Source organism: Aspergillus puulaauensis, chromosome 6 (genome assembly GCF_016861865.1).
Source record: "Aspergillus puulaauensis MK2 DNA, chromosome 6, nearly complete sequence".
In the NCBI taxonomy this organism is placed as follows: domain Eukaryota; kingdom Fungi; phylum Ascomycota; class Eurotiomycetes; order Eurotiales; family Aspergillaceae; genus Aspergillus; species Aspergillus puulaauensis.
Genome location: NC_054862.1, coordinates 345627 through 372279, shown reverse-complemented (window position 1 = coordinate 372279; position 26653 = coordinate 345627). Strand labels below are relative to the sequence as shown.

At 51.9% G+C, this 26653-nt stretch overlaps 18 protein-coding genes across 18 annotated transcripts; 11 read left to right on the top strand and 7 right to left on the bottom strand.

The window, feature by feature from the left end:
* Nucleotides 1-934: 934 nt before the first annotated feature.
* On the top strand, nt 935-1831 carry APUU_60162A (dienelactone hydrolase family protein; the record flags this gene model as incomplete). Its single annotated transcript, XM_041706976.1, has 4 exons — nt 935-1022; nt 1084-1412; nt 1463-1580; nt 1629-1831. The coding sequence occupies 4 exons, from the start codon at nt 935-937 to the stop codon at nt 1829-1831; spliced, it is 738 nt and encodes a 245-aa protein (XP_041559308.1).
* Nucleotides 1832-2227: 396 nt separating this feature from the next.
* APUU_60161S (glycoside hydrolase family 16 protein) lies at nt 2228-3193 on the bottom strand (the record flags this gene model as incomplete). The annotated part of the gene is made up of 1 exon (XM_041706975.1): nt 2228-3193. One exon carries the CDS (start codon nt 3191-3193, stop codon nt 2228-2230), a length of 966 nt encoding a protein of 321 aa, XP_041559307.1.
* A 215-nt stretch (nt 3194-3408) lies between these two features.
* On the top strand, nt 3409-4131 carry APUU_60160A (uncharacterized protein; the record flags this gene model as incomplete). The annotated part of the gene is made up of 1 exon (XM_041706974.1): nt 3409-4131. One exon carries the CDS (start codon nt 3409-3411, stop codon nt 4129-4131), a length of 723 nt encoding a protein of 240 aa, XP_041559306.1.
* Nucleotides 4132-5378: 1247 nt separating this feature from the next.
* On the top strand, nt 5379-5923 carry APUU_60159A (uncharacterized protein; the record flags this gene model as incomplete). Its single annotated transcript, XM_041706972.1, has 2 exons — nt 5379-5553; nt 5604-5923. The coding sequence occupies 2 exons, from the start codon at nt 5379-5381 to the stop codon at nt 5921-5923; spliced, it is 495 nt and encodes a 164-aa protein (XP_041559305.1).
* Nucleotides 5924-6793: 870 nt separating this feature from the next.
* On the top strand, nt 6794-7612 carry APUU_60158A (uncharacterized protein; the record flags this gene model as incomplete). Its single annotated transcript, XM_041706971.1, has 2 exons — nt 6794-6955; nt 7010-7612. The coding sequence occupies 2 exons, from the start codon at nt 6794-6796 to the stop codon at nt 7610-7612; spliced, it is 765 nt and encodes a 254-aa protein (XP_041559304.1).
* Nucleotides 7613-7801: 189 nt separating this feature from the next.
* APUU_60157A (uncharacterized protein) lies at nt 7802-8104 on the top strand (the record flags this gene model as incomplete). Its single annotated transcript, XM_041706970.1, has 1 exon — nt 7802-8104. The coding sequence occupies one exon, from the start codon at nt 7802-7804 to the stop codon at nt 8102-8104; it is 303 nt and encodes a 100-aa protein (XP_041559303.1).
* A 189-nt stretch (nt 8105-8293) lies between these two features.
* On the bottom strand, nt 8294-8713 carry APUU_60156S (uncharacterized protein; the record flags this gene model as incomplete). The annotated part of the gene is made up of 1 exon (XM_041706969.1): nt 8294-8713. One exon carries the CDS (start codon nt 8711-8713, stop codon nt 8294-8296), a length of 420 nt encoding a protein of 139 aa, XP_041559302.1.
* Nucleotides 8714-9348: 635 nt separating this feature from the next.
* On the top strand, nt 9349-9540 carry APUU_60155A (uncharacterized protein; the record flags this gene model as incomplete). The annotated part of the gene is made up of 1 exon (XM_041706968.1): nt 9349-9540. The coding sequence occupies one exon, from the start codon at nt 9349-9351 to the stop codon at nt 9538-9540; it is 192 nt and encodes a 63-aa protein (XP_041559301.1).
* Nucleotides 9541-10533: 993 nt separating this feature from the next.
* APUU_60154A (PEX11 domain protein) lies at nt 10534-11322 on the top strand (the record flags this gene model as incomplete). Its single annotated transcript, XM_041706967.1, has 3 exons — nt 10534-10696; nt 10750-10907; nt 10963-11322. The coding sequence occupies 3 exons, from the start codon at nt 10534-10536 to the stop codon at nt 11320-11322; spliced, it is 681 nt and encodes a 226-aa protein (XP_041559300.1).
* Nucleotides 11323-12611: 1289 nt separating this feature from the next.
* APUU_60153A (uncharacterized protein) lies at nt 12612-13741 on the top strand (the record flags this gene model as incomplete). The annotated part of the gene is made up of 2 exons (XM_041706966.1): nt 12612-12714; nt 12798-13741. 2 exons carry the CDS (start codon nt 12612-12614, stop codon nt 13739-13741), a joined length of 1047 nt encoding a protein of 348 aa, XP_041559299.1.
* Nucleotides 13742-14510: 769 nt separating this feature from the next.
* APUU_60152A (uncharacterized protein) lies at nt 14511-15590 on the top strand (the record flags this gene model as incomplete). The annotated part of the gene is made up of 1 exon (XM_041706965.1): nt 14511-15590. The coding sequence occupies one exon, from the start codon at nt 14511-14513 to the stop codon at nt 15588-15590; it is 1080 nt and encodes a 359-aa protein (XP_041559298.1).
* Nucleotides 15591-15872: 282 nt separating this feature from the next.
* On the top strand, nt 15873-16663 carry APUU_60151A (uncharacterized protein; the record flags this gene model as incomplete). The annotated part of the gene is made up of 2 exons (XM_041706964.1): nt 15873-16357; nt 16429-16663. 2 exons carry the CDS (start codon nt 15873-15875, stop codon nt 16661-16663), a joined length of 720 nt encoding a protein of 239 aa, XP_041559297.1.
* A 152-nt stretch (nt 16664-16815) lies between these two features.
* APUU_60150S (uncharacterized protein) lies at nt 16816-17989 on the bottom strand (the record flags this gene model as incomplete). Its single annotated transcript, XM_041706963.1, has 2 exons — nt 16816-17840; nt 17896-17989. The coding sequence occupies 2 exons, from the start codon at nt 17987-17989 to the stop codon at nt 16816-16818; spliced, it is 1119 nt and encodes a 372-aa protein (XP_041559296.1).
* Nucleotides 17990-18903: 914 nt separating this feature from the next.
* APUU_60149A (uncharacterized protein) lies at nt 18904-20745 on the top strand (the record flags this gene model as incomplete). The annotated part of the gene is made up of 5 exons (XM_041706961.1): nt 18904-19235; nt 19284-19305; nt 19352-19425; nt 19476-19805; nt 19851-20745. The coding sequence occupies 5 exons, from the start codon at nt 18904-18906 to the stop codon at nt 20743-20745; spliced, it is 1653 nt and encodes a 550-aa protein (XP_041559295.1).
* A 327-nt stretch (nt 20746-21072) lies between these two features.
* On the bottom strand, nt 21073-22463 carry APUU_60148S (F-box protein; the record flags this gene model as incomplete). The annotated part of the gene is made up of 3 exons (XM_041706960.1): nt 21073-21786; nt 21840-22317; nt 22366-22463. 3 exons carry the CDS (start codon nt 22461-22463, stop codon nt 21073-21075), a joined length of 1290 nt encoding a protein of 429 aa, XP_041559294.1.
* A 151-nt stretch (nt 22464-22614) lies between these two features.
* Nucleotides 22615-23441, bottom strand: APUU_60147S (uncharacterized protein; the record flags this gene model as incomplete). The annotated part of the gene is made up of 4 exons (XM_041706959.1): nt 22615-22734; nt 22784-23233; nt 23306-23347; nt 23412-23441. The coding sequence occupies 4 exons, from the start codon at nt 23439-23441 to the stop codon at nt 22615-22617; spliced, it is 642 nt and encodes a 213-aa protein (XP_041559293.1).
* A 455-nt stretch (nt 23442-23896) lies between these two features.
* Nucleotides 23897-24642, bottom strand: APUU_60146S (O-methyltransferase; the record flags this gene model as incomplete). The annotated part of the gene is made up of 2 exons (XM_041706958.1): nt 23897-24553; nt 24598-24642. The coding sequence occupies 2 exons, from the start codon at nt 24640-24642 to the stop codon at nt 23897-23899; spliced, it is 702 nt and encodes a 233-aa protein (XP_041559292.1).
* A 412-nt stretch (nt 24643-25054) lies between these two features.
* On the bottom strand, nt 25055-26637 carry APUU_60145S (pyridoxal phosphate-dependent aminotransferase; the record flags this gene model as incomplete). The annotated part of the gene is made up of 7 exons (XM_041706957.1): nt 25055-25442; nt 25488-25570; nt 25620-25828; nt 25877-26022; nt 26073-26329; nt 26394-26435; nt 26485-26637. 7 exons carry the CDS (start codon nt 26635-26637, stop codon nt 25055-25057), a joined length of 1278 nt encoding a protein of 425 aa, XP_041559291.1.
* Nucleotides 26638-26653: the final 16 nt, after the last annotated feature.

The window sequence follows — 26653 nt, the reverse complement described above, 5'->3', positions numbered from 1 at the left end:
GCATGGCGAGCCGGTGGCATGGGGTTGGGAGGGGCCGAGTATCTAGGGGCTGCGGATCGGGTTAAAGCCAAGGCTGTAGACTTTGGAGAGTGGGTTGAGCCCGTTAATGGCGAAGTTCCTGTATTTTAGGGATGTGGTGTCACAGAGGAGATTGCTCTCGTCAATGGCACATTATTCAGGGTGCGTATGGTTTTTTTGCTGTATTCCGCCGTTGTTGACTGATATATTCTGCAGAACTATGTTCGTCACCAACCTTACGGCGGAAGAGGTGGAGAATGGCCCAGGAGTGTAAGCTCTCTCGCCGGCTGTTACGGAAGGTGTGCGGGACAACGGCATGGCTTGATCCACATCGCCAACAAGGTCTTCCGCTGGGCGCTGAATCAGGAATTCTTGGTCAACAGGCCGCACTTCACCATATAACGGAGCGAGGTCCGTTCCACCCTGGCGGACGGGATGCTAGCGAGACTGGGATTTGGCATTGGGCGCGCGCAATGGTCAATAATGCATGTTTCATATTGCCAAGGGGTGGTGTGCTCTAGTAGACACGATCACATTCACGGGTCGGTTCTCGCAGCTGGCGGCAGTTTCGGTCTTCATCTGCCGGCTGCAGGGTTGACTGCTACATCACCTTGGTGATTGTTGCTGATGCAGAGTTGTGGATAATGGATCAAGTGGACCATTCTGGTTCATCTGGAGTTCGGCAGAAAGAGCGTAACTCCGGGCAGCATTATTCAGCAAATACGCAGCTGTATCGTAATATATTTATTCAGTATGGGGACCAGGGCGGTGTACGCAGCCCGTACACGCCCCGCCACGTTGCGGCAGAACGGCAAATAAATATTTCTCCTCATGCCCCTCGGTTCCCCTCATTCATCTCTCAACATTTCACAACATCTTCTCTTCAACCCTTCAACCTCAATCTCCTCTCAATAAAATGGCTTCTAACGCGCCTGGAGCTTGCTGTGCCTCTGGCTTCCGCCACGAGGGCACCCCCGTCGGCGAGACCAAGAACATCAATGGGAGTCAGTGACCCCGCCTCTTTGCCCTCTTTGCGCGCCTGTGCCTAACATCCGCTCCTTGCAGCCGAGACATACATCGTCTACCCCAAGGGCAACCAGTCCCCCGAGAAGGCCATTGTCATCCTCAGCGACATATTCGGCATCTACGTCAACGCCCAACTTCTCGCCGACGAATACGCCGATAATGGTTACCTCGCCGTGATCCCTGACCTCTTCCGCGGCGACGCCATCAAGCTCGCCGATATGGAGTCTGGAAAGGCCGACCTCCCTTCCTGGATCCCCAACCACCAGCCTTCCGCTGTTGACCCCGTTGTTGAGGCTACCATCAAATACGTCCGCCAGGACCTTGGTGTAAAGCGCGTTGCTGGTGTCGGGTACTGCTTCGGTGGCAAGGTGTGTAAACTCTTCCCCGTCAAACTAAGACCAAACTAACAATCGCACAGTCTGTCTGCCGCTTCCTGAAGCCCGGAAAGCTTGACGTTGGATACACTGCCCACCCCTCGTTCGTCACCGAAGAAGAGCTCGGCGCTGTCTCCGGTCCCCTGTCCATCTGCGCTTCTGGTGAGTTATCCATTCTCCTTAGCAGTATATTATACTAACGAGCGATAGAAATCGACCAGATCTTCACCACTGAGCAGCGCCACAAGTCCGAGGAGATCCTCGCCAAGACCGGCCAGCACTGGCAGATCAACCTCTACAGCGGCGTCACCCACGGCTTCGCTGTCCGTGCCGACCTCAGCAACAAGCACCATAAGTTCGCCAAGGAGCAGGCTTTTGCCCAGGCTATTAGCTGGTTCAACCAGTACGTGTAAATATCGTCCGCGGATGTATAGCGTGGACTATATATGAGGAATGAATACTTTATTATATTATAACGTTCTTGTATGCTTGGGTGTCCACTGCCATAGACAGTGTAGCCCTGGTTGAAGTTGACAAGCTCCCGTTAGATTCCAGGAACTTAAAGCATCACACAATAAATCATAAACACGTTTGTGTAGGTAATCATTTACATTTGTATTGAATAGCCGGTTCGGATTTCTGATGCTGAGGCGGACTGACCAGGGCTGTCTTGCTACTGTGTAATTCATCTGAAAGTTCGGGCCATCTGTGGAGAACGCAGTGTTGTTTTCATTGCAGCGAGACCAGACATGCACGACGCTTACTTCAGGTTCTCGTATGAGAACGTTTCCAGGTGGAAATCCCTTTCGCTACATGGTATTGCCGTCTTTGGAATAACTCCAAGCCCTCTCAAATTCATGCCAACCCCCAGGCGGTGCGTCCCACATGGCCAATTCACGAACCACTGCCTCGTAGTATCCATCGCTGGGCATATTTCCCTGACAGACATTTCCTCCAACAGCAATGTTAATGAGGATTCTAAACTCACTCATCCTCCGCGTGCCAGGTGGCTTCTCCGCTCTCATAACAGGCCTCCCATCAATCAGCCAGACCAGACGTCCCCGACTCGTTGCCTCATCCTCATCCCAGATAAAGTCATACCGCACCCCCACCGGCGACGTAATGTGAGGGATCGGTGTCTCAAGCACACGATGCTTATCCCAGTCCTCGCCATTGAAGTGTCCCCAATGCAAACAGGTATGGTTAATCGCATCCCCATTCCACGCCTCCATGATATCGACCTCACCATCCTCAGGCCACCTAAACGGATCTCTAGGCAGCAGCCAAAACGCCGGCCAAATCCCCCTTGCCACCGGCGCCGTGATTCTAGCCGACAGACAGCCCCTCGCTCGACCGAGGGTATGGTGACTCGAAAGCCTAGCGCTTGTGAATTTCTGCGCCGGGTCAGGATGGCCGTGGTTGATCAGCGCTCGCACGATCAGTGCATCGCCCTGCGGGGCATGGAATGAGTTTTGCGGGCTGGAGACATAATTCTGCGCCTCGTTGTTGCCCCAGCCGTGTTGGCCCTGTTCGTGGTGGAAGTTGGCGGATACCGGGACTTGGGGGTGGAGATTGGGTTGCCAGTATATCTGGGGTTGTTGCGCATAGCCATAACTTGGTGGTGCTGGTGGTGCTGGTGGTCGTGTGGAGGCTGGAATTGGCGGTGGGGGAGGAGGCCTGGTATAGGATTGTCCTGGCTGGGAGGAATTGGTGAATTCTCCCAAGGCTTTCTCTGCCTTGCCGATGATGCCCTGGAAGGCCTGTCTGAGTGGCATGTTGAACGAGCTGTAATGGCACCGCAATGGACACAGTGGGGGCGCGGAAGGGAGACAACACAGCAGCAAGCAGCACTGACGTCATTGTTTATCGGGTGTCTCTGCCCCAGGCACACATTCCATGCAAACTGTGCAACCCTCATTGAAAATGGCCAACCTGAACATTAGCATAATCGGTTATTTCGAACACCACGTCCCTCTACTCAATCTTTAGCATGGAAGAACCATACCAGGACCATACCCCCCAAGAACCCTCCAGAGCAGAGCGCTTCCATGCCACACACCTCGCCGCCCGGCACGGCAACTACCACCAGTACTACGCCAAGTTCCGGGCACCCACAGTCCCCGATGAACGCCTTTCACTTCTCCCACCAGACGTCCTGCACAATGCACGGGTCATAGACCTGGGCTGCAACGCAGGGAAACTCACCCACGAGGCAATCACGCACTGTGGCGCAGCGGCCGCCGTGGGCGTCGATATCGACCCGTGGCTGGTCGAGCAGGCCAAGACAGCGTACCCGGACGGGCCGTGCACGTTTGAGCACTTTGATTTCGTGGATGCGGCTGCGTATAGGGGTACGGCGCTGGGGACGTTCGATGTTGTCTTGTTGCTTTCCGTTACTAAGTGGGTTCATTTGAATAGTGGGGATGAGGGGATGTTGGCGCTGTTTAAGCGTATACGGAGTATTTTGAATGAGGGGGGGTATTTGGTTGTTGAGCCGCAGCCGATGAGCAATTATGCGAGGGCTTCGAAGAGGAATAAAGAATTGAGAGAGACGTATAAGAATATTCAGATTAAACCGCCATTCGATGAGGAGTTGAAGGCGCAGGGGTTTGAGAGGATACTTGAATTCGAGAGGGATGAGGAGGGCTTTGCTAGGCCTGTACATATTTGGAGAAAAAGTATCATGAGACCCCAAATGAACCAAACGGATTGACTTTGGGAAGATGTAGAGGTCTTATCTACTTCTCGTTACCATTAGGGCGAAGGAAAGCAACAAATCAGGAGAGCACCATATCATGGCACTTGTATTCAGTCCAGAAATCGGCTCCTCGCTGAAGGACTGCTTTATGCAATTGGGAAGATGCTTGCGATTTATATCTACTTGATGCTGCGGAGCCCGGTGTGAGGATAGCGTCATGAGAGATAGTATTTATAGTAGAGCTGTAGTTAAGGACCAAAGGGTAGGCATCTGTAGTCTCGGCCAGTCTTGGTGATATTCTCATCTCCAATCCCCACTGCATAAGCCCATACTAGCCGAGTCGAGCGAACGGTTCACGGGGATTCTTAATCAAAGACCAATGAGCTGTGAAATGATTTGCTTGGCCTAAAACAAGCAAAGAAGTGCTGGATAAACCGCGTTTCACATGCGACATTTCCTAAAGCTCCCGGCAACACTGCGTTCGTCAGGAAGCTCTGTCGACGACACAGCCTCAAAGACTCTCTCTTCTGCAACCAATACCACGAACCCCTTGAGGCACGCCCCTTCGATGGCACCTGAGCAATATGCAACTGTGCCTTGGCAGACGGCTTGTGGCCAATTGAGTGGGCGATCTGGACGATCGAATACGAGGTTCAAAGGCGTTATCACTCCCGCTGTTGGACCCGAGGTAGTTAGTAACTATGCCGTGGGCGTACTCCCAATGCTTGCCTCCTGATAAGTGCCCGTATCTCTAAGCTGGCTGGCTGTCGACGGGTGGAGTGAACCTGCAGCACTTGTTCGCATTTATACGGCGCATCAACAGCGCCAACAAGTCCACGATGAAAACAATTGTTACATCAACGCCGCTTTCCCCGTGGACTCAGACAGATTTTGTCGGGTTTTATCATACTGGAACGAGAGGTGAGTTACTCCTTCGCCGCTGAGCAGTTGTTACTTGTTCGACTTTGGCGGCCGCATTGCATTGCATATCTGATATAATTTCCTCCTACTCCGTAGTGCAGCCCCTTACATGCCACCCGTCATACACCTTTGGACTTAGGACCGAGTCCGATAATAACGGCGCGTGCTGTCAGACCTTGAGCGATGAATCGGAATCGGAATCGGAATCATGCTACTACGCAACGAGATGCACGGATGGGCTGCAGGTGTTTAAGGATGGGAAAAGCGCCAGTTGGTGAACACCCCCATTCGCCCGTTTATACCAGCTAGCTCGATAATGAAATAAGGCAGATAGCTAATGTATGGCAACTGAATACAGCGATGGTGGCGTTCCCTGCGTTGAGGTACCCCTTTATGAATGGGAGACATCAACGGACAGTGGCTGGAGCGTGACGCTGGCGTGGTGCTTCACGAATTTCGGTAGCGAACTGGCCTCGGCTTTTTACTATAACGCCATGACTACATACTCGACTACAGGTATGCTTTCCTTCTCTATATTTCGGCGCCGGCTAACCGGTAGGTACCAGTCAGTAACGACTACAGAGAGACAACGTCCACCTCGGAGCCTGAAGCGAGGACGACGCCGCCAGAAGTATCACGAACCGACTCGCCAACTACTGAGGAGACCGGCACGGACAGGACAGATATAGCCCTGGGTGGGGCAGGTAAAGGAGATGGCAATGATGGGGGATCTGGGACGAATATCGGGGCTATTGCGGGAGGCGTAGTTGGCGGTGTCGTAGGGCTTGCGCTCATCGTACTGGGTGTATGGTATGCTGGGACGCAGTATAAGGCCAAGGGTAAAGAGATGAGGGAGCTTGGAATAGGATATGTGGACGGACGTTGAACCAAGGCAATTAACCAGTGGGCTTACACACCGGCGTGGTTAGAAAAAAGGTCGGCATGTCCACAGAATTTAGTTAGTTAGTTAATGCATCGGCTGACACATCAGCCCACCAACCAAGTGAAAGTCCCACATTTTCGATTTTCCTCGCTCGTTCCTGAATCCGATCGCCACCAACATTTCCCCACAACGCCCTTGCAAGTAGTCCGTGCTTCTACACCGTGGAGAAAGACAGCCTGAGCCTTGAAAGCTCATCCAACCCGAGACGTCGTGTTTTTGTCCCTTTATCTCCTCGTTTTTGCGACTTTCCTCGCTTGTGTTATCCTCTCTTTTTTTTACCATTACCGTCAAGGGTGCACCGTACGGTTCATCCTTTTCCGTGGAAGCCAAGGTATCCCTTTCGACATATAAGGCCGAACTGTATAGCTCAGATACAGTTCAGCCTGCTTTTCTAAGGTACAGATGGCAGAAACAGCATTTCCAGAAGTTGAGCACGAGGGACGCCCCGATCTGATTCGGAAGTTAGCCAAGCTCCTCGACGACGAGCTTGTTAATGCTGGATTTTGGGCTTGTTTATGGCTTTCGGACATGGTCACACTCGAACATCGTGTTAACGGTTCGTGTCGACGTTCGATCCCTCCGATCCCGTGCCAGGAAGCGTTTGTGGAGATATGGAGTGGGGCAGAATGCTTAAGATGTGTAAGTTTGAAGCACTCCTGCTGAAGTGTTATTGTTCTAACGGTATTACTTGCACTAGGGGCCACACGGGATAATACATCGTAGCAAGCGTCAGAGGCAGCATCGCAGAGTAAAAAGCGCAAGTCTGAGGCTGGGACCTCCCTTGACCTGGGAGCCAGCAAGATCCCACACATAATGACATCGCAGGAGGAAGATCTGGCCATGGCCGTGCCAATAAACACCGGCCCTTCAGAAACGCAGCAGCCCACCCCAGCAACTCCCGCCACACCCGGGACGTCAAGGGAAGCGAGCCCTGAAAGAAAACGCCGTAATCGCTCCACTCTGATGGCCCAGAAGGTACGTCTAACTATGCATACCTTCCTCATTGCTACCGCTATTAACATAGTTTAGTGTAAGATCAGGGACAATGACGCGTGTGTTGTCGCCAAGACGGTGGAAGGGACACAGGCTGCCCATATATACCCTTTACTTGGTAAAACACCCCGATCTAGAGAACACAGGTTCTTCTGGAAGCGCCTTTCGATGTTCTGGTCCGCCGAGAGAATTGAGAGGTGGGAAAGAGCCATTTCTGGCGATCAGGGTACCGAGACCCTGGGAAACTTGATATGTCTGGGGCCAATGGCCAACTATCTCTGGGGCCAATGCCGATTCGCGGTAAAGCCTATTGAGCTTTCTACTGACCGGAAATCTCTCAAAGTCCAGTTTTTCTGGATGCCGGACGGAAAGTATATCAAACGCAGCCTCCAAGCGCGGCCAGTCGTGCCCGCGAACACATATAGGTCGGCCTGGGGTACGCTACTAGCTCATGACGAGACAGAGCGGTTCATCCGATCGGGGGACGTGGTCACTTTCAGCACCCAGGATCCAGACAAGTATCCGCTGCCTTCCTTTGACCTCCTTGACATGCAGTGGGCCCTGCACCGGGCTACTGCACTTAGCGGGGTGGCCGATGCTACCGACGAGGACCTAGACCCGGATGGTGGCCTGGGATGACTTACCGGACTACCGTATCTGGGATCCGGGATCCTTTGGATGGGGTGGGCTCTGTAGCCACAACCCCCTATCTGAGGGCTGTTGGTCAACAGATGAAGGCTTCGAACTCTCTCCGGAAGACCTCGAGAGCATTGCAAAGTACCGAAAAGAGAAAAGATTGGTCTACATCTCGGAGGAGGAGGTGCTGCCATGATACTGTCAGAATTCGAGCGGGGACAGGAAGAGGAGGAAGAGGAGGAGGAAGAGCGTGACAAGGGCCAGGCGACGCAAGAGGAACTTGTGTTGGAATCCCCCGCTACGGTTGCCGTACCCCGGGTTGGGGAGATGTCCCCTTGGCGACAGACAAGGGCAAACAGCGCCAGGAGAGCACAGAGCCCAGTCCGCTCAGCTTACGAATTCGTGACCCCAATGTCCACTGAGCGGCCGTGGCCAGTGATAAGCAGCGCAATGAATCTCAATTCCTTTATGTTAGATGTACGAATAACGAATTAACTGATAAGACGCTAGACCACTACACCAAAAGACCTTGCAAGGTCAGTGGCTAGCCAGCTCTCTCCAACACTAACCATGAACGAGGAATGAATTTGACTATGAGAATTGCTACCATCGTAAGTTAGCTTTGAAACCCAGAAATCAAGCCCCTGGTCTCTGTCTACGACCCGACAGATGCAACTGGACAAATTATGTCGGGTTTGACGCCCGGACTAAAAGCCCAGGTACCTCCTTGGTATAATCAAGAATAACATTCGTCATGGCCGGAGAGTCTTTTTGGACGGTTGTCGAGGATGCCGAGGTCCAGATGCTCACGAAATACTGGAAGTGCCTGTGCCGGGAGGTCATCACATTGACTCGCTTCGGCGATCGCAGAGCCCCAACACACCCGGCGTTCCGCGCAAAGGTAACAATGACAGCGTCTGCCTCTGAGCCCTGGGAGGCGTCCACAGTCTGGATGCGCGGGACGGGGCTACCGTTACCGCTAGCATTGGGGTACAAGTCGCCCAGTAATTTCGAGCATCTCGCCACCTGCGCTTTGAACGGCGACATTATAAGCACGTCGAGAAAGGCGGCCGTTTGCTGCACAGCCCACAGCTCCGGCCCCATGTTGACCGTCAGGCCATCGAGTTCTTGCAATCGCCGTTCCCAGCCCGAGACTTAGTCCCCGATTGTCCAGAAGTGATGCCCCCAGACTGGCGAATCTGGGCGACGCTGTTGCGGAAGCTGCTATACTCTGGTATGTTACCCGCCAATGCAAGGCATCGGCCCATGTCGCCGTGTGGGCACTACAATCGCCACTCGCACGGATCCAGGACCGCCAGGAGGTACGACCTGTGTCGGGGACAAGTATGTCGCGACGATTGTCCCTGCCTTCCTAGTCCCGGGGGGACCCACGACGGTAGAGAACCTATACTGTAATATCTGGATCATAGCGCGTGCTTGACTAGGGTTCATCGACCATGTTGCGGAAACCCTGTGCAGAGTATTAGTGTCCAGGAAGCTCGCCCGATCTTGATGGCCCCAGGGAGATTCCTCTGCAAGCCTGTCCGCCGGATCGCCCTTCATGATTGGGATGCAGTATTTGGCTGCTTTCTCGCGTGCGAACAACTGGGTGACCTTCAGGATCAGCGTGCATCCACGATACAGCCGGAATGGCCGTTCGTCGGTTGGAAGAGCGTACGACCATTCAGTGCAACAGCTTGGATACGACAGCCCTGCATTACCAGTAGCTTGTGCCCAGTATGCGCCTCGGCAAGGCCTGTCTCCTGATTGTCGGCGATTTATTGAGTTTCTTCGTCGACAAGGGCTCCTTTACCCTGGAATACCGCGATAATGGTTACCGAATGCTTTGTCCAAGCGTCGCCTCCGGGAACCGTGCATTCCAAGGTGATCACAGTGTCAACCCCGACGTCGACCTGGCCAGAGGGTACTGAGATGCACCTTCTGTGCTTATCGCGATGTCTGCCATGGTGGCGACCCGACAATTCTCCGTAATCCGACACGATCACACAGCCCTTCCGTTATGGATCTGCAACGAGAGGCAATCGAGAGATCGGATTGCGGTTTGCAAATACAGCAGCTGCGGTATGCCTTAGCGAAAGCGAGAAAAAGAACTGACGGGTAGGGCGGTTGGAGGAGAGAAATAATCGATGAGGATGATGGAGGTGCACAATGGCGCGTTCAAGGTGCGTTACTTGTTGTGCACATTGAAGACAGAAACAATATTAGATACGATAGGGAGTGTTGTAGAGTGGGAGAGTGGGAGTGGGAGGAGGAACACCGGGGTATTTATAGAGAATGGCTGGGAGGGAATAACATAACCAGGTGGATGTCGACGGTGAATATGAAACTAAACGACACCAGGATCAATGAGTAATTGTATGCTGTCTCCACACCTAACGGTTCTTTATCGGACTGTGTGGTCCTATAAATAAGTAGTGGGAAGTGCAGAGTGATTCCACAGGGTACTGGAGACAGTCTTATTTGGTCGTGTGGACCGTGGCCAAGCACGTCTTCAGGTGCTCATGATAAGTGACATCGCAGCTCACTGGGACTTCGCGAGCTGGGTCGCAATCTGTAATTGTTTCTGGGGTTGAGAAGTCCCCAATTGTAAGTTGTTGTCTTGATTCACTTTTCTGGTAAGTTTGAGGTTGACTGGTGTTATAAATCCTGTACCTGATTGTTAATTTGGTGACGGAGGAAGCAATGGCGGAGAGAGATGATAAATAGATTATGTACTAGAGTTTTATATACTGTTTTACAAGCACCGTATAATTTATAATTTATCATTTAGTTAGAGTACAGAAACGGCGCTAAACTCGCGCTAAAAAGACCAAACAGGCAAGTGATTCCGCCCCACAAACCTTGAAAAAGCCAAATTCCGCTGTCTGTCCCTCCTCTTATCAAGTCATCAACCCCATATCAACATGCCATCCCCACTGAAGCAACTGGTTACATTCACCAGCCAGACAGCGGGACTGGAAAAAACCCTCCGCCTTATCCAGGCAGTCTCGCAAATCGTCGGCGTAACCAGCGACGACAAAACCCTCTCGACGCAATGTCTCGCGGCACGGGACCGATTAGCCCTAGGTTGTACCCAACCCCGATCCAGTATTTAGAAGTCAAGGACTAATTTAAGACAGGCCGTCGCTACTTCCGTCTCCTGGACTTCTACGGCTGCTTTGAACGCGTCCATGTCCTGTCTACAACCCCTTCCTCGGCAGGGGCTTTACTGGCCACCATGGAGCTTGCGCAGTTTACCTTCTTGGGACTGTATCTGTTTCTTGAGAACTTTACAATTGTACTCCCTTTCCAATTTTCTCTGTCCATGATATATAGGAAACTGACGGCTGCAGCTCCACGACATGAACGTCGCCCGGGTGAACTGGTACCGCCCGCTCATGACCGAGGCAAACAAGTTCTGGTTCTACGCTCTGGTATTGTCTATTCTTCGTATGACGTGGTTGATTTTCTTCCCTGTGGAGCCTGCTCCCACGGCAAATGGTAAGGGTAAGGCAAAGACAGAGAAGACTGCAAGCCAGCCAAAGTGGCCCCTGGTGAAGAAGATTATCATTGATGGCTGTGACTTAACCCTGCCTGGGTCTTTTATCGGGTGGGTTCCGGCTTCGGGATTGCAAGTTGGTGCTGCGATGGTTGTGAGTACGGTTCTGGTTGGGCATAATGTTTGGTTGGCGCAGCAGCAGAGACTCCGTTAGGATTTCTTGGATTTGTGGGTATTGCACGGATATAGACTGGTAGGGGGGATTGGCTAGAACTATAGATTAGAACTGTCAATGGCATAGAAGATGATAAATTCGGTTCTCCATTCTTATTATTTGTGTATAGTCTGGCTCCAGAAAGGACGGCGAATATCGGATTGACAATATACTCGAGTCTGGTATCCTGATATCAAGTATGTGAAGTACCGGTGGCGAATGTTCTGCTCTGGTCAATATCATCACTTCCGCCAAGTGGCGGCTCAGCCTGTGCAAGATATTGTCTATAAGAAACTTACCCTATCCTGATTAATCCAGACCTAGCTGTGATATTTGTGTAGGCGAGTCGACGAGAGGTGAAAGGGCGGCGCGTCATATGAAGCATAAAAAGTTGGATATGCAAGCCTCTGACATATCGCTAACCCGTAAAAGATACAACCGAGTAGATTATTTCGCGGTTGACGCCAAAGTGCCGATAATTAGTGATACTTAGTCGGGGATCCACATCTCGTTGATCATACAGGGACAAGCTATATAAAGCTCTATTTAGACATAGACTCAACGTTATTATACCGCCTGCCTGGTCGGACCTCAATAGCCTATATTCTACAGCAAGCTGAAAAATGAAACATATTGCATCCAATTTTAGGCTGTGCAATCCTAGAACAAACAAACTGATCCCATTTTTCAGTTCTATTGCCCAAACCAGGAACACTCCAGATGTGTGGATAAGTTCGTGGAACCCGAATTTAATCGCGCGTAGGACAGTTCTAGGTCTGTGCATATCCGGTATTAAAATCCTGTGCAGAATTATTGCTTCGAAGATGCGAATACATTGGCGAGCTGGGTTGTGTTTACAATCGAACTATAGTCGGCGTTGCCCTCAGAGAGCAAGACGTCCAATGACGGAAGGGTAGTTGAAAGATAGACTACGAGATTACAAGTTTGAGGCCAAGTATTTTAATATTGCCCTGCATCTATCGGATAGCCTTGCTGCCTTCAAAACATAATATTGCTTGATTTAGGTCCTGACGTTACGCAATATCGATCAATAACGAATCCAGGAACAGACTGAAGAATTAGAATTCATCACTTACCCACAAGCCATCCTCGACCAAAGGTTCAGGGGATAGTAGATGTCTAGAAGTCTATAAATTGACCATCTTCTCCCAAACTACCGCTCATCATCACTCACTCACTCATTGATAGTCCACTATTAATACTTTCTTTATCCACTACCACGGTCTTTACTACACGTAAACAACCAACTACTTCGTCCTTCTTTCACAATGAAGCTCAATATCCCCCCAGCCCTCCTTCTTTCCTTCTCCGTTTTGTCGGCACTAGCTCTCGCCTCGCCGGTGCACAAGGTTGACGCTGCTGGCCTCCAATGTATGTCTTCCCACTGCCTATACTTTACCCTGCAAATCCTGGTGCATTCAATGAATAGGATCTAATATGGAACAATTTGCTAGCCCGCCCTGCGTCCAACCTTGAAGTCCGCGACGTCGCCAAGCTCCCCCTTATCAAGAAGACCGGCATTGAGGAGCCCTGTGATGAGTTTGGTGTTCCCATCGGTGGCAAGAAAGACGATGGCAAGGATGATGGCAAGGACGATGGCAAGCACGATGGCAAGCACGATGGCAAGCACGATGGCAAGCACGATGACAAGCACGATGACAAGCACGACGATGGCAAGGAGGAAGATCACCATGGTGGCCAGGATGATAAGGAAGATGACGACAAGGAGGAAGATCACCATGGTTACCAGGACGATAAGAAAGATGACGACAAGGATGACCAGCACCAGGGTGTAGCTGGTGGTCACGGCGGGTTCAATGCCCAGTTTGAGTTCCATGGCGAGGGGAAGGCCCAAGGGCAATTTGGTGGTATTGGCAAGGGTCAGGGTAAGGAGGAAGACAAGGGGGAGGAGAAGAAGGATGATGATAAGAGTGACAAGGACGAGGGACATGGCAAGGACGAGGGACATGGTAAGGACGAGGGACATGGTAAGGACGAGGGACATGGTAAGGACGAGGGACATGGTAAGGACGAGGGACATGGTAAGGACGAGGGACATGGTAAGGACGAGGGTCATGGTCAGGATGAGGGAGGCCATGGAGGTGAGCATACCGAGGTGTATGGCAAGGAGCATGATGAGAAGCACTACGATGAGGAGTATGATGAGAAACACTATGATGAGACTCATAACGAGACGCATTACGATGAAGAGCATGACAAGGAGCAGGGGGGAAAGCACGATGAGGGCCATGGACAGGGACATGACGGGAAGGACGACGGCAAGGATGAGGGAAAGGATGATGGCAAGGACGATGGTAAAGACGATGGCAAGGGACAGGGAGGCCTTGGGGGGCTCGGTCTCGGGGGAATTGGCAAGGGAAAAGATGAGGACTGCTGAAAGGCACCATTCTCGTCACCTGCACTACCACAACCACGGTGGTAGATATTGAAGCGGCCAAAATGTACTGTATGTATGTTGGAAGGAGGGGGAGAGCGTCCCAGGTCTTAGAGTAGCATTAACATTCATTCTGATAGTTTCGATATTTATGTTTAATTAGGATTTTATCCAATACATTTGATATAAGACTAAACAAGCGCAGAATCAATCTCATGCCCTGGTAAGTGCCTTCATTCTGGTGGATGTGGTTCCTCTTCGGCACTTCAGCTGGCCATGGAGCAATCAACACCACTGGGCAGTAGTAATAGTATGACTAGGAGCAGCAAAGGCTCAATCTCGCAATTTCACATGTACTGGCAGGAACACAGCCCAGGGCGCGGGACTGGGCGTTGTCTGGGCACCGCGGGGTACTTGGCGTGGAAACCGATGTCTTCTTCCCTCAAACTGGGGTGCCTGGCGAATACGTAGACGCAGACAGTAGAAGGAGGCTCGCTGTATTCCTATTCCCAGTTGTGGTGTCGCTGAGGATCTGCGCTCCAGAATGGATACTGGTTGGCTGCAAATCAGCATACATCCCCCCGTACACGCCCGTTCCTTGCACCATTTAGCCTCGCGCCAAACGCTTTCTGTTAACGAGACACCTGGCCCAAGTACCCATGACGTTTCAAGATACGAGGCATCTGCGCGGTGTTGCACCGGCGCCCATGAGCATAAAGACCTACCACAGGCACAATCCAGAAGACACCGGCCAACGACCTGGAAAACACCAATGGACAACATCCACGCCCCAAACCTCGCCGCCAAATCGCTTGATCTGCAAACAAGAGAGATCTTCAACACGCTTGTCTCCACAATTCTATTCCCCGCAACCTACGCAGCCTTCTACAAACGAGTCGACCAAGACATCATCGCCTTCGTCCGTGACGACCGCCGCGCACAGTGCCCAGATATAGAATGGCTGGTCCGATGCTATGCAACCTGGTATCTCGCCAAAAAGCATAACGATGAAGCTAAACTAGCCGAGAGTCGGTATATCTACACTGTGCTCCTTCGGTATCTCCGCCTCTCGCTCGATGACCCGCGCAGAAGGACGGCGGATACGACGTTCGCCACTGCGCTGCTCCTCGCTGTATATGAGGTTCTGGATGGGTGTAATCCTGATGGATGGTTGGTTCATATGACGGGTATTAAAGAATTGCTGCGGCTTCGTGGGCCGGCTGCTCATTTTCGGGGTATTGGGAGGACGCTTTTCCTCGCTTGTCGTGGGTTTTTCATTGCTGAGGCCTTTGTTAATCAAGAGGGGTGTATCCTGGCCGAGCCTGACTGGGTGAATATGAGCGCGAGGGCGTTTGAAAGGGAAGAAAGGGTTGGGAGGGGGAGCACCCTGGTTAGCATCATTGACCAGGCATATAGGGAGGCCGTATATGTCCCGGGGCTTGTAGCTCAGGCGCGTGGAGCCATTCAGCTAGATGGAGGAGTTATCCAGGAGTCTCTATCCAAGGGGGCTCTATGTACCCAGATCAGGCGCATCCGAGGAGCTCTTCAGACGCTGACACGTCAGCTTAATCGGAGTTCCAACCGGGTGGCGTCCAGGTCAGGCGCGGGTCTTGTTGACTCGAGGTATACCGCTTCGATTGCGAGGTATAACCTCCAAGGGGTGCGTGCTATTGAGGCATTGCTCGATCAGGTGCTCCCCACGTTGGACGCTGCAAATCCAACGACGCAGGCTGTATGTGGTAGATCAGTGTCGATATATCCGAGTGTTTGCCGTCGAGTGCTGGCTGGGGGTGGAAGCCTGGACGATATGTTTCTCTCCATGGGTGCGATGGCTATTTGCATGGATAGGTAATACGTACTTTCAGCAGCTTTTTAACAAATATATTGGCGCCAAGCATGCCGTCGGTTCTCTCAGGCCTTTTTGTATTGGACCAAGCCTCAACACGAGAAGTATCAACACAGCGAGGCGTGATTCGCCAAAGCTGCATTGGCAAAGAAGCCACCAGTTCTATACATTGGCTTCTGTTGGGAAGCAGACCTCCCATAGAAGTAGGATAAATAGCCCAGTCTGGTCAGGCGACAGTTTCACTTTCAAGCCCTGGAAGTTTCTGACCTGGTCAACCACACTACCAAGATGCCTATTCCAGTCCTCCTCCTTCTATCAGTCTTACCCCTAAGCACAGCGCAATGCCCAAATCCTACAGAGACTCTCGCCGTGGAATGGCCCGACAGTCTATACCGCAACCTCGAGATCCTCGTCTCAGAGATCGATTCCTCCTCCGACATCACCACTTACGAGGCTGTCTCCTGTCCTGGTAATCCAGGAATGACACTCGCATTTGGCCCCAGAACATTCTCTCTGCAGCGCGCGGGGAGTAATCAAGCTGGACATAGTCTCATCGATGAGTGCCAGCCTCTTGGCTCCGGCATGACATGCACGCACCTAGAGGAGGGCGGCATGGAGAACACTATTACTACGACATACGGAAGCGATGAGATATATACGGTGTCGATTGCCGTTGTCAGCTCTGGGGATAGCAACACGGCCCCCCCGACGCTGACTGCGCCGCCGTATGTCGGGTGCCCCGATACATGGCAGCAGTGCGGAGATGAGCCTTGGTATGCATTCTCTGTAGCCTGGTCTCTTCAGGTTTATATGGTGCTGCTATCTGGTGCTAAGTTTCTTCCAGGTGCTGTCCCACGACTGCGACTATCTGCACCACCGCGCCAAATTCGCATGAGGCATGTGCGAGCGTTGCTAATGAGGAGTTCCCTGGCCCGGCTCTACCATATATTGCCTCGACAATGACGGCGGGGCCTGTCGGTGATGGTGGTGGCTCCGAGGATGGAGCTGGCCTCTTTGCTGCCCAGCCCACGGGCCTCTTGCTCGGTGGGCTTGCTGGGTTGGGCTTTGCATTATTCTGAGCTTGCTGGATGAGTGCTAGTATGGGGTTAGGACTCGGTTATACTGTCAATGTTGACGCCAATGTACCTTCGATATAAGTAAGTGATTAACTGCTAGTCTCTATATCCGAACAGTACTTCCAAATTTCATGCCAGAAATAATATGTATGACTTCATATACGCGCCCGCACCCTCAGGGCTTCGCTAAATACAAGGCCCAGCCTCGTGATGGCATCTGTGCAGATCTGATGATGAAGGACAATCCGCTTCCCATCCAGCTTTACTCCATGCTTTCTCCCCAGCTCATTCCACTGCTCGGTGGTCAGGCCGATCTGCTGTAGATTGACCCATACTTGATTCGTTTCGACCTCTCGCAGCAACTGTCCCCCCAAGTTCACCCACATCTCCCCGACCTGCCTTGCAAGCGCATGCACAGCCTGTAGTTTATTTCGACTCCCCCATGGCCCTAGTCCAAACTGTTCATCGACTGCAAACTGCGCTGCTGCTGCCAGCGGACCTGACTGCCGCATTGCACCGCCGAGGCTCTTTCGTAGCCGGCGCAACTGTGCTATAAGCTGGTTCGAACCAAGCACCATCGCACCCATAGGCGCCCCCAAGTTCTTGCTAAAATCCAAACTGACCAGATCGCAGAGTGTACAGTAGTCATACAAACTCCCACCCCCCGCCGCAACCGCCTCCCAAAGCCGCGCCCCGTCCATATGGATCCGAATCCCATTACTGTGCGCCCACTCGCTAATCCGCCGCAGCTCTGCGACTGGAACGACACTGCCACCAGCCGTATTCTCAATACTGATAACCGCCGTCGGACATTTATGCAAGTCGTCCGTGACAACAGCCCGAGCTATAATATCCTCCAAAACCATGTACCGTCCATTCGCCGGCCGCACCGTCTGAATCGCAGCACCGCTCATCCCGAGCCCGCCTCCTTCAAAGTGAATTACATGTGCGCGCGCGTCGACTAAGACACCGCAGGGCTGCTGTGTTAGTAGAGTCCGGATGGCGAGTTGGTTCGCCATCGTCCCTGAAATCACGAATGCGCCGGCCTCGAGTCCGCATTGTGCTGCTATCCGTGACTGGAATTCGTTGGTGACTTGGTCTTCGTGGAACACGTCGTCTCCGAGACTGGTTGTCGCTATGGCGGATAGCATGCCCATTGACGGGGTTGTTATGACATCGCCTGGACGAGTTAGGATGATTCAGGAGGTGGGCTGTGGAATGCTGGATGTGCATACTGCGGAAGTCGGACTCTGCGCGACGCGTCGTGCCCCATGCGACGTTCTGCATATTCGCTGCGAGTGTGTTTTCTAGGGACCTGGCCGAGGGCATATTGGTATTTCGTAGTGGACAAAAGGCTGTTGGTATTGGTCCCTGCTTTTATACTCTGTACTTGTGCCCTATATGTGACCCAGCGGGTCCAAGCCTCCAAGGAAATAATATGTTTGACCATGCAGAACACAGCCAATAATGAAGAAAGAATACGCTGGCTTCTTCAGGAATGCAACGCCTGCAGCTTCAGGATCACTAGCGGAGTAGCGTCGCCAATAAGCGCTCAGATCGAGGGCTCAGCTCAGCTTGCGTGCTGGCTGGATTGTTCGATTTCCGGCGTTGATCCTTGAGGTTGAAATTCCAATACCCCCCGCCTTGAGGCTGTGGGAATGTGGATATTTTAGTGGATAGCCTCCTGGAAATTACGCAAGAACAACCTTGCAGTACCGCGTTGGATACCGCTATTCAGCAAAGTGATACACAGATCAGTTTGCAGCCTCGAACGAACAGGTCAACTCTGCCCCGGCGATCCCTGTCCTCATTTCGGAGCGCAGGAAAATGCCGTTTCGAGTATCAGAACCCAGGGTTGTAAATGAAGCTAACGAACAGACCCTGTTGCTCGCAATATCAGGCTCATAGAATGGGATTCTGTGCAGGATGAGACCTCAAATAACGCTCACATGTCCAGCTGAGTTGGATGCAGGCAGTGGGCCAAATTATTGTCCCAATAGTCGATCATGGAAGAATTGGGCCAGACCGAAGGGCTGTATTGCATCCTTGCAGGCCAGCTGGTGGCTGCAGACCAGGGCTGAGACCGGCCTGTTCCGCACTCTGGAATAATCCTGATTCAGGGGCTCTTAAATTTGCATGTGGTGATATTGGGCATTGTATCGCTGGAAGGATCAAATCCTGGTCATCTTCATCCTGTCATCTAAGCCGTCTGTTGGTTGGGCTGGAAACCTTATGTGGTCGGAATGCACAGCACTGATTCCTCCTTATATGCGGTGGGATTGTCGCGAGAGGGTGATAACTCTGATGAGCCTGCTATCCAACTCGCTGACAATCCGCCTACAAACGCAGAAATGCGTGCAACTGTGTCGGTGTACGAAAAGGAAGCGTCGGCTTCGACGACCTCTTTTTCCAGCAGCCTTGTCACAGATGAACAGGTTGCCAGACACGGTCTCGAGATAGATCCAGAGTCTGGCTATATACGATGGCGAAAGGATAGCAGAGACCACCCGCGCAACTGGTCGGCCTTGAGAAAGACATACGACACTGCGCTCGTCATGTTTCTCGAGTTTTATACGTGGGTTCCAAATTATTCACATTACTAGGCTTTACTGACGTTGCACAGAACCGTCATCAGCACGACAGGAGTGAGTCGCTGATTCTTGCAGCCTCGAACTAAGTTAACCTGTGCAGGCTGCTGCGGCTGAACTGGCGCTGCAAGACTACACGGCCAGTATGATGACTCTCCTCGTGGCATTCAGTCTGACGTGAGCCTCCAACTCTGTTCCATCCAGCCAAAACTTACTTTCTTTCCCAGGTATCAAATCGGACAGGCAGTGGGCGGGCTCGTCCTCCCCCCCTCGTCCGACCTATTCGGGCGGCGCATGCCCTACCTTTTCTCCTGTGCCTTGTTCAGTCTGTCATGCCTCCTTGTTGGAGTCGTTCCACATCTCAGCGCCGTCTTCATCGGCAGATTCCTCTCTGGACTGGCCTCTGCAGTCCCCTCTGTGGTTGTAAGCGGAACAGTCGAAGACCAGTTCAACACCGAGCATCGCGTCTGGATCGTCCTGCTCTGGAATGCAGCCGCAACAGCTGGACTGGCTTTCGGGCCGGTGTACGCATCATGTATTGCCACAGTCGCTAGCTGGTATGCCACCTACCCAAATATCAGTATCTGTACTGACGATCTCAGGCGCTGGATCTTCTACAGTGCCGCCATTGGCACGGGAGTCTGCAACGTGCTCCTCCTAGGGATCCGCGAAAGTCGCCCAAGCAAGCTCCTCGCAAAGAAAGTCGCGTCTCTGCGTGCCGAATGTCCAAATGCAGATCTGAAATACCACACTGCAGACCCATTCCCTACGCTGAAAGTGTTTATCGACGTCGTTTTTATCCGGTCACTGCTCATGATGGTTACAGAACCGATTCTTATCATCATTTCCAGCATCAGCGCCGTTTCCTGGGGCCTTATCTACCTCTTCACAGAATCATTAACAGGCTCCTTCACAGCGCTGGGCTTATCAACGACACAAGCATCATATCCCTTCCTAGCCCTAATACTCGGCGTAATCCTCGACGCACTACCCCATATCTGGGAAGTGCGCAAACTGAAAGAAAAACGCCGAAACAAAATCCCTATCAAGCCAGAGGATAAAATCGCCGGATTCACATACGGCACTGTTGCTCTCGCCGCGGGGCTTTGGTGGTTCTATAGCACTACGCCACCGGCCTTGATATCCGCCAACCCGCTTCTCCCGACGGCAGCTCTAATTCCTCTCGGATTCGGCGTTAATGAGATTGCGTATACGCTGAGTGGGTATCTTACAGATACGTACACTGTGTATGCAGCGTCGGCATTCGCGGGTCTGGCGTTTGTGCGTGCGATCGTTGCGGGGGTTGCGCCGCTTATTGGACATGTCTTGTTTACGCCGGGGCATGGTGTTGTACCTGGCTATGTGATTTCTGCGCTGGGGACGCTGTTTTGTCTTATCCCGTTTGTGTTTTATCGTGTTGGGGAAAGGTTTAGAGAGAGGAGTGGGTTTGCGAGGTTTAGTTGTGAGATGGATTTGTTGACTAGGGTGCAGGATTAGGCTTTTCACTTTGAGGGATGGTTATGTTAGGTTATGGCGGCTCTGCTGGTCGGGGTTCTGGTTGAAAAGTTACTTAGTTTGCTTGTGGATTAGTATATATTCATACAATCTTGTCCAGCAATATATAATAGAAGGTACGGATATTGATAAAGTGCCCCCATAGAGACAATATAGATAAACCCATTCAACCAACTAAACCACGGCTCATAGAAAAGAACATATTTCGTTACAAAGCCCAGCGGAAATACCATAACATACTAGACGTCTCAACATAGATCTTATATACCCACTGAACTGACGGCTCGTTGCCCCGTGGTACCCAGCGCATCAGCTCAATTCAGCTTCATACCTGCCTCGCTCCACGGGCTTGCTCACCTCCAACCACTCCTTCTTGGTCAGGAGCGGCTCATTATACTCTATCACCAGTCTATACGGGCTGAACTCATCACGTAGCCTATCCACGCGATCCCACGGGTATCCAGCCTCTTGCATCCCACTGGCAAAGTGATCAATAGGGGTAAAGTGGATTTTAATCGTACGCAGCTTAGAATTGCATGCTAGAGCGTCCCTGGCAAACGCACGCACCCACTGCTCCTCCGGATCCATAAAGTCGGTAAAGACCTCTTCGTACTCGTCGAAGAGGGAAAAGTCGAGGGTGAATGTATGCAGGTTAGGCGCGAGAAGCTGGGCCGCGGTATCAGGGGCGTAAGTCAACTCGGGCAGTCCGCGGCCGTTGTAGGGGCCTATCTGCCACCGGGAGAGCGTGAGGGTTTCTAGTTCTGGGAAGGCGGATGCGTTGAAGAGGGCCCCGATGCTGTCGCCGGAGAGATACCCGATATAAATTGAGCGGAGGGTTTCGCGGTGTGGGTATAGCCAGGTGGTGAACATGGGGAGGTCCATGTAGAATGGGTTGTTGTTGTAGTAGTGGTCGAAGTGGAAGTGAGTGAGTGCTCTGGGCCACTGGATGAGCTGTTCTGTTGCGAGGGCGCTTTCCTCATAATCACTCAGGGTGATGGATGTGAATGCGGCGGTTCGTTTCTTCTGTGGATCTGGTCAGTTTGGGTCTGGACAACAGGAGCAGGTTGGGCTCGTACCTCTCCTAGGATGTAATCATCTGCACGCGCGTCTTTTGGCCTGGATACCCCATGTATCTCTAGACTCTGGAGGGACGAAGATTCGGTATGTCGGAAAGCATCGCGCAAGTAAAGTCCCCAACCCTCGCGGCTTAGTTTGAGTGACCGGACACGCGGAATATTCTGCAGCGCCAGTTGAATCAACGCCCAGGCCTCTTGGGGATGTCTGTCGTATCCACCGTGGACAGTCATCTTGTGGACATTGGGGAGATGGCAGACAAGCTCCCTTAGCAAGGGGAAAGGTGCATTCGCTGGCGGTTTGGAGTCATCGATGGCGACACGGAGCTCCCGGCAGTGAAGCTGAAATAGCGACATTGTTGGCTCTTCTACAGGCAGTCGCAGTAGCTGGCGCTCGTGGCTGTCTGTGTCGATGCTGAGCTTGCGATACATCAGAGGGAGGACGCTCCCTCGCAGTCGGCGGCATGTTCTAGCGAGCTTGCTGAGGGCGTTCAGATCGCAGTCATACTGGCTGCGTTTATATACGTACCGAGCTCCCTCGATGGGGGCGGCATACTCGATGATCTGTTGCAGGATTTCCTCGGGTAGTCGCAGGATGAGTTCCTTTTCGGAGCTTATCGCCATCATAGCCGATGTAGGTCTGTCGAGTGGCCTGGACTTCTGTTTTATCCAAGGTGGGTTGTTGAGGTTGAACAAAACCAACATGGGGCCACATAGTGGGGCATATCTGTATATCTGTCCTTGTGGCTTATACGTGAATCAAATATCATTGGCTGTTCTATTCCCTGCCCACAAAACTATAGACCAGCCTGCCCAGCACGTATTCGCCCTTGGTATTGACAGACACAATGCGCCTTGTATGGTACCGCGTGCCATTGATCACCTCGAATCCCCAGATCTCAGCAGGGTCAGTACAGGCCAAACCTACAGTGTGAATATAAACTCACCTGCTCAGCAGTCCACCCAGAGTCCAAATTCCTGACAAACGTATGAAGCCATACATGCCTATCCTCAGCATCCGGCTCATCCAAATCCCACGCCGTCTCTTTCCCATCCTCCAATATCTCGCCACGCATAAACCTCTTGACCCTCTCCCCATCCTTCGCAACCTTAGTCTGTAGCTCAAACTCGGGATACGCCCGCCCCTCTCCATCTTTAACCCCATAGACCCAATGCGTCTGGTGCTGATTCGACCCGAACAGGTAGTCTTTGTGGTCAACAAGCGACCAGTCCAGGACTCGTCTTTCTCTTGTCACTCCCAGTCCGCCTGTTGGGGTTGTGGCGACATCGACAACCGTCACATCCGAGTCGGGCTTTTGGTCGTCTTTGTAGATGGATGCGTCGAGTCGCAGGCTTGCTAGCCCGATGCCTTTCCGGAGCGCCCAGTTTATGCCTTGCTGTGATATCTATTAGCAGTGAAGTATTATAGATTGTAGTAATAGTGCAAGAGGAATTGGGAGGGGATATACCAGTTTCAGCAGTGCATCTGTCCCTGTGCAGAGTCCTTTCTCCTATGAGCGAAACAGATGCTTGCGTTAGTCCACAAACCTGAGAATTAGTCTGGTGCAGGCCTACCATATTCCATCGACCGACGAGGCTGTCCATGTTTTCGATTCAAATATCAGAGTATTTGGTACAGGAAGTGGGAACAACAGCACGGCTGAACAACGTGAGTGATAGAATAGAGAACGAAACAGCTTCACACCGGGGTTCAGCTCAAATAAGAGGGGTAACTGAGCATGTGGAGAATGACGCGCTGGAAAAGCAAGCATCCTGTCTATTTCCACACTGGGAGAAGCAAGAGGCCGATCGGGCTGTGTGCACGGCCATTCGGGCCATAGTCAGATCACACTGCATTAGGGCGAACTATAGTTCGTGTCGATCTCATCTCGGGTACACTCGGCAGTGGATGAGCATCATCTCAGTAGTGGGTTCATTTCGTTTAGATTACTATAGGCATCCAGCTGGCGTGCCCTTACGATGGGAGAGTCTTTACGCAGCTAGTTTGGTATGAAGTATGAACGTGCCGAATGAATGATACGACCTGACAGGTAAACGAATCACAACAGTCGCGAAATAAGAACAATATCATTCCTCCCATCCGGAAGCACACAGGGCACTCTCGTCGAGGTATACTTCCCTCCCTCCTCGACCCAGCGCACATAGTCGGCCGCCCCTCTATTGGCAGCATTATCAGCAACAACCACCGACCCCTTCCTGACAAGCCCATGGTCCTCGCAGATGCGCAAGTCACTAAGATAGACCCCCTCCCAGTGATCAATAAAGAGGAAATCAAACACAATCTTCGTTTCAGTATCACCGGCAAGCTGTAAAAGCCCATTCGCACTATTCCCAACGACAATTTGCACGAAATCACCTAATCCTGCAAGCTCCACGATCCATTTCGCGAGACTCGCGTACTCGGGGTTATTCTCGAAGCTGATGTACTTACTTCCACCAGCATTCCGCACTTCGTTCCCGAACAGAATCGCTGAGTACCCGATATACAAGCCTAGCTCGCCCATCACCTTTGGACGGGCAGATCGGATTTCGTCGAGGACATTCTTACTACGGTCTCGCCCGACTGTCATCATGGGGTAGTTGTTTTCAGCCGCCCAGTTGTCGATTGTGTTTAGGATTTCGGTGGGGCTGTTTCGTAGGGCTGCCAGGTTCGGGTGGTTGACGAGGTATGTCTGGAGGGCTTCTTCGCGGCCGTCCTGTTGTTGTCAGTCTCAATATGGAGAGAAAGAGGATATCATACACCATGCCAGATAGTATCCTTTTTGTTCTGTACTGGTTGCGACATCTTGTTCTGTCCGCAATGTAAGCACTGCTTATACTTATGCATGCGTAGAACCATGGGATGAGCTTGTCTTATATTCCCCGTACTGTACTCGGAATAACTGCGGGGTTTATCACATCATCAAGTTGCAGCGTTGCATCAGGGATCAGTGAGTCATGGCCATCGTATCAGAGGCTGGATTCGAACGGACGTATTTGGTGATTTCCGATACGGGGGGGCCTGACTCATATCGGAGTTCTGGTCGGAGTAGTTACGCCCTGTTTGAAAGCCATACTAGAAATATTGCACCAATACCTATCGCAGCTGCAGATACCGCTTTGGGGGATTTATAACTGCTAGTGCTGGATTACTTCTCGAAGGGTGCCAGGCACTTTGATATAGTTGGCATTCAGCGGTATTCATACATTGAAAGTCGTTATACTGTGTTGTTTATAACCCTCAATAACCTGGTCAGTCCCTCATCCAAAACATCCCGTGGATGGGCCATAACAATCCGAAACCAGCCCGACTCTTCAGCAGCAGAAGTCGCCCCAGACGTAAGATAAACCTTCTCTTCACGCAGTCGACGCAAGATCGTGTCATCGTCCTGCCCCTTCATCACATCGCCGAGCCTCGTCCACACAAACAGGGCCGCATTCGACTGCTCATATGGGATGCCGTGGTCTCGGAGAAAACTGGTTACGTGTTGGTAATTCCGTGATAGCCGGCTCCGATACTCGGAGATATAGGTATCGAGGAATGAATCGTTACTCAGGAGGGAGGCGGCGATGCTGTCTGCCATGCTGGATGGGAAGTTCATGAGTCTGCTACTATTAGCTTGGGCTTTTGAATGGTGGTAGAAGGCTTACGAGATGCTTTCACATGCGGCGAGAAACCTTTTGTTCGCCTGGCTGATTAAAACGCCGATTCGGAGGCCGGTTGCGCCAAAGTCCTGTTCAATTAGTTAATATCGGCGGTTTCGAAGGATGAGAGACCCTGACTTTGCTTAAGCCCCAAACAGCATGGATCCTGCGTGGATCAATCAGTTTCTCCGTGTTGATAGCGATTACCGAGGTGAACGGTGTCGGATGTTTCATCCCTGGGTTATCCCAGACGGAAATCCCGTACAGCTCATCTGATAGCAGATGGAGGTCGAGTTTCTGGCAAAGTTTCATGTACGCCTTGAGGACGTCTTCTGGGTAGCACCGGCCTGTGTCGAATGTTAGATCTCCGTGTACACCGGGTCACAGAGGCCTACCCAGCGGATTGTTGGGCGAGCATAGCAAGATAGCACTGATTCTTTTCCCTTCTTCTCTGGCCTGGTTTAATGCCGCTTCGAATCTGTCAACTGCCTCCAGACCCATTGGATCGAGGCCCTGTAGTGAGACATCAAGCATATTAACACTGTACGGCTGTTAGCTATCGACAGCCATGTCCGAGATGTATACACCTACCCAGCTCGATTCCCAAAGATGGTCCGGAAGGTTGTCCAATACGGCCGCCCAACAAGAATATAATCCCCGGGATCACACAGCCCCCAAGCACAATTCTCAAGCGCGTTACTTGCCCCAGATGTAATGCACAGATGCTCCGGAAGCAAGGGGGTGAACGGCTTGAAATGCTGGTTGAGGAAATGACAGACACTATCCTTTAGTTTCTTCGAACCGGAGAATCCGTCGCCGTATGTCAGGGCATGGCTTTTAACCGGAGGCTAACGGTGCATGACTATCAGTCCAGCTGGGTCAAGTATACTGGCATTGTTTGATATGGCGAACCTGGGAGTTGATGAATTGCTTCATCTCAGCTTGCATCAGAGCCTGAACAAAGTCAGCAGGTAAAGTCCTTCCAGTCTAACGATGGACGTACATTCTCTGCCAGACCAAGATTGACTATCCCATCCGGATTCGCTTCCGGATCCCAGAGATTGTTCAAGACATCGAAGAACACGGGAACTTTCGGCTCAAGGGCGCGGCCTCGATCTGAAAGAATCCCGCCAGCCGAGCGTTCAAATTGGGCCATGTTTGTAGACTACCCG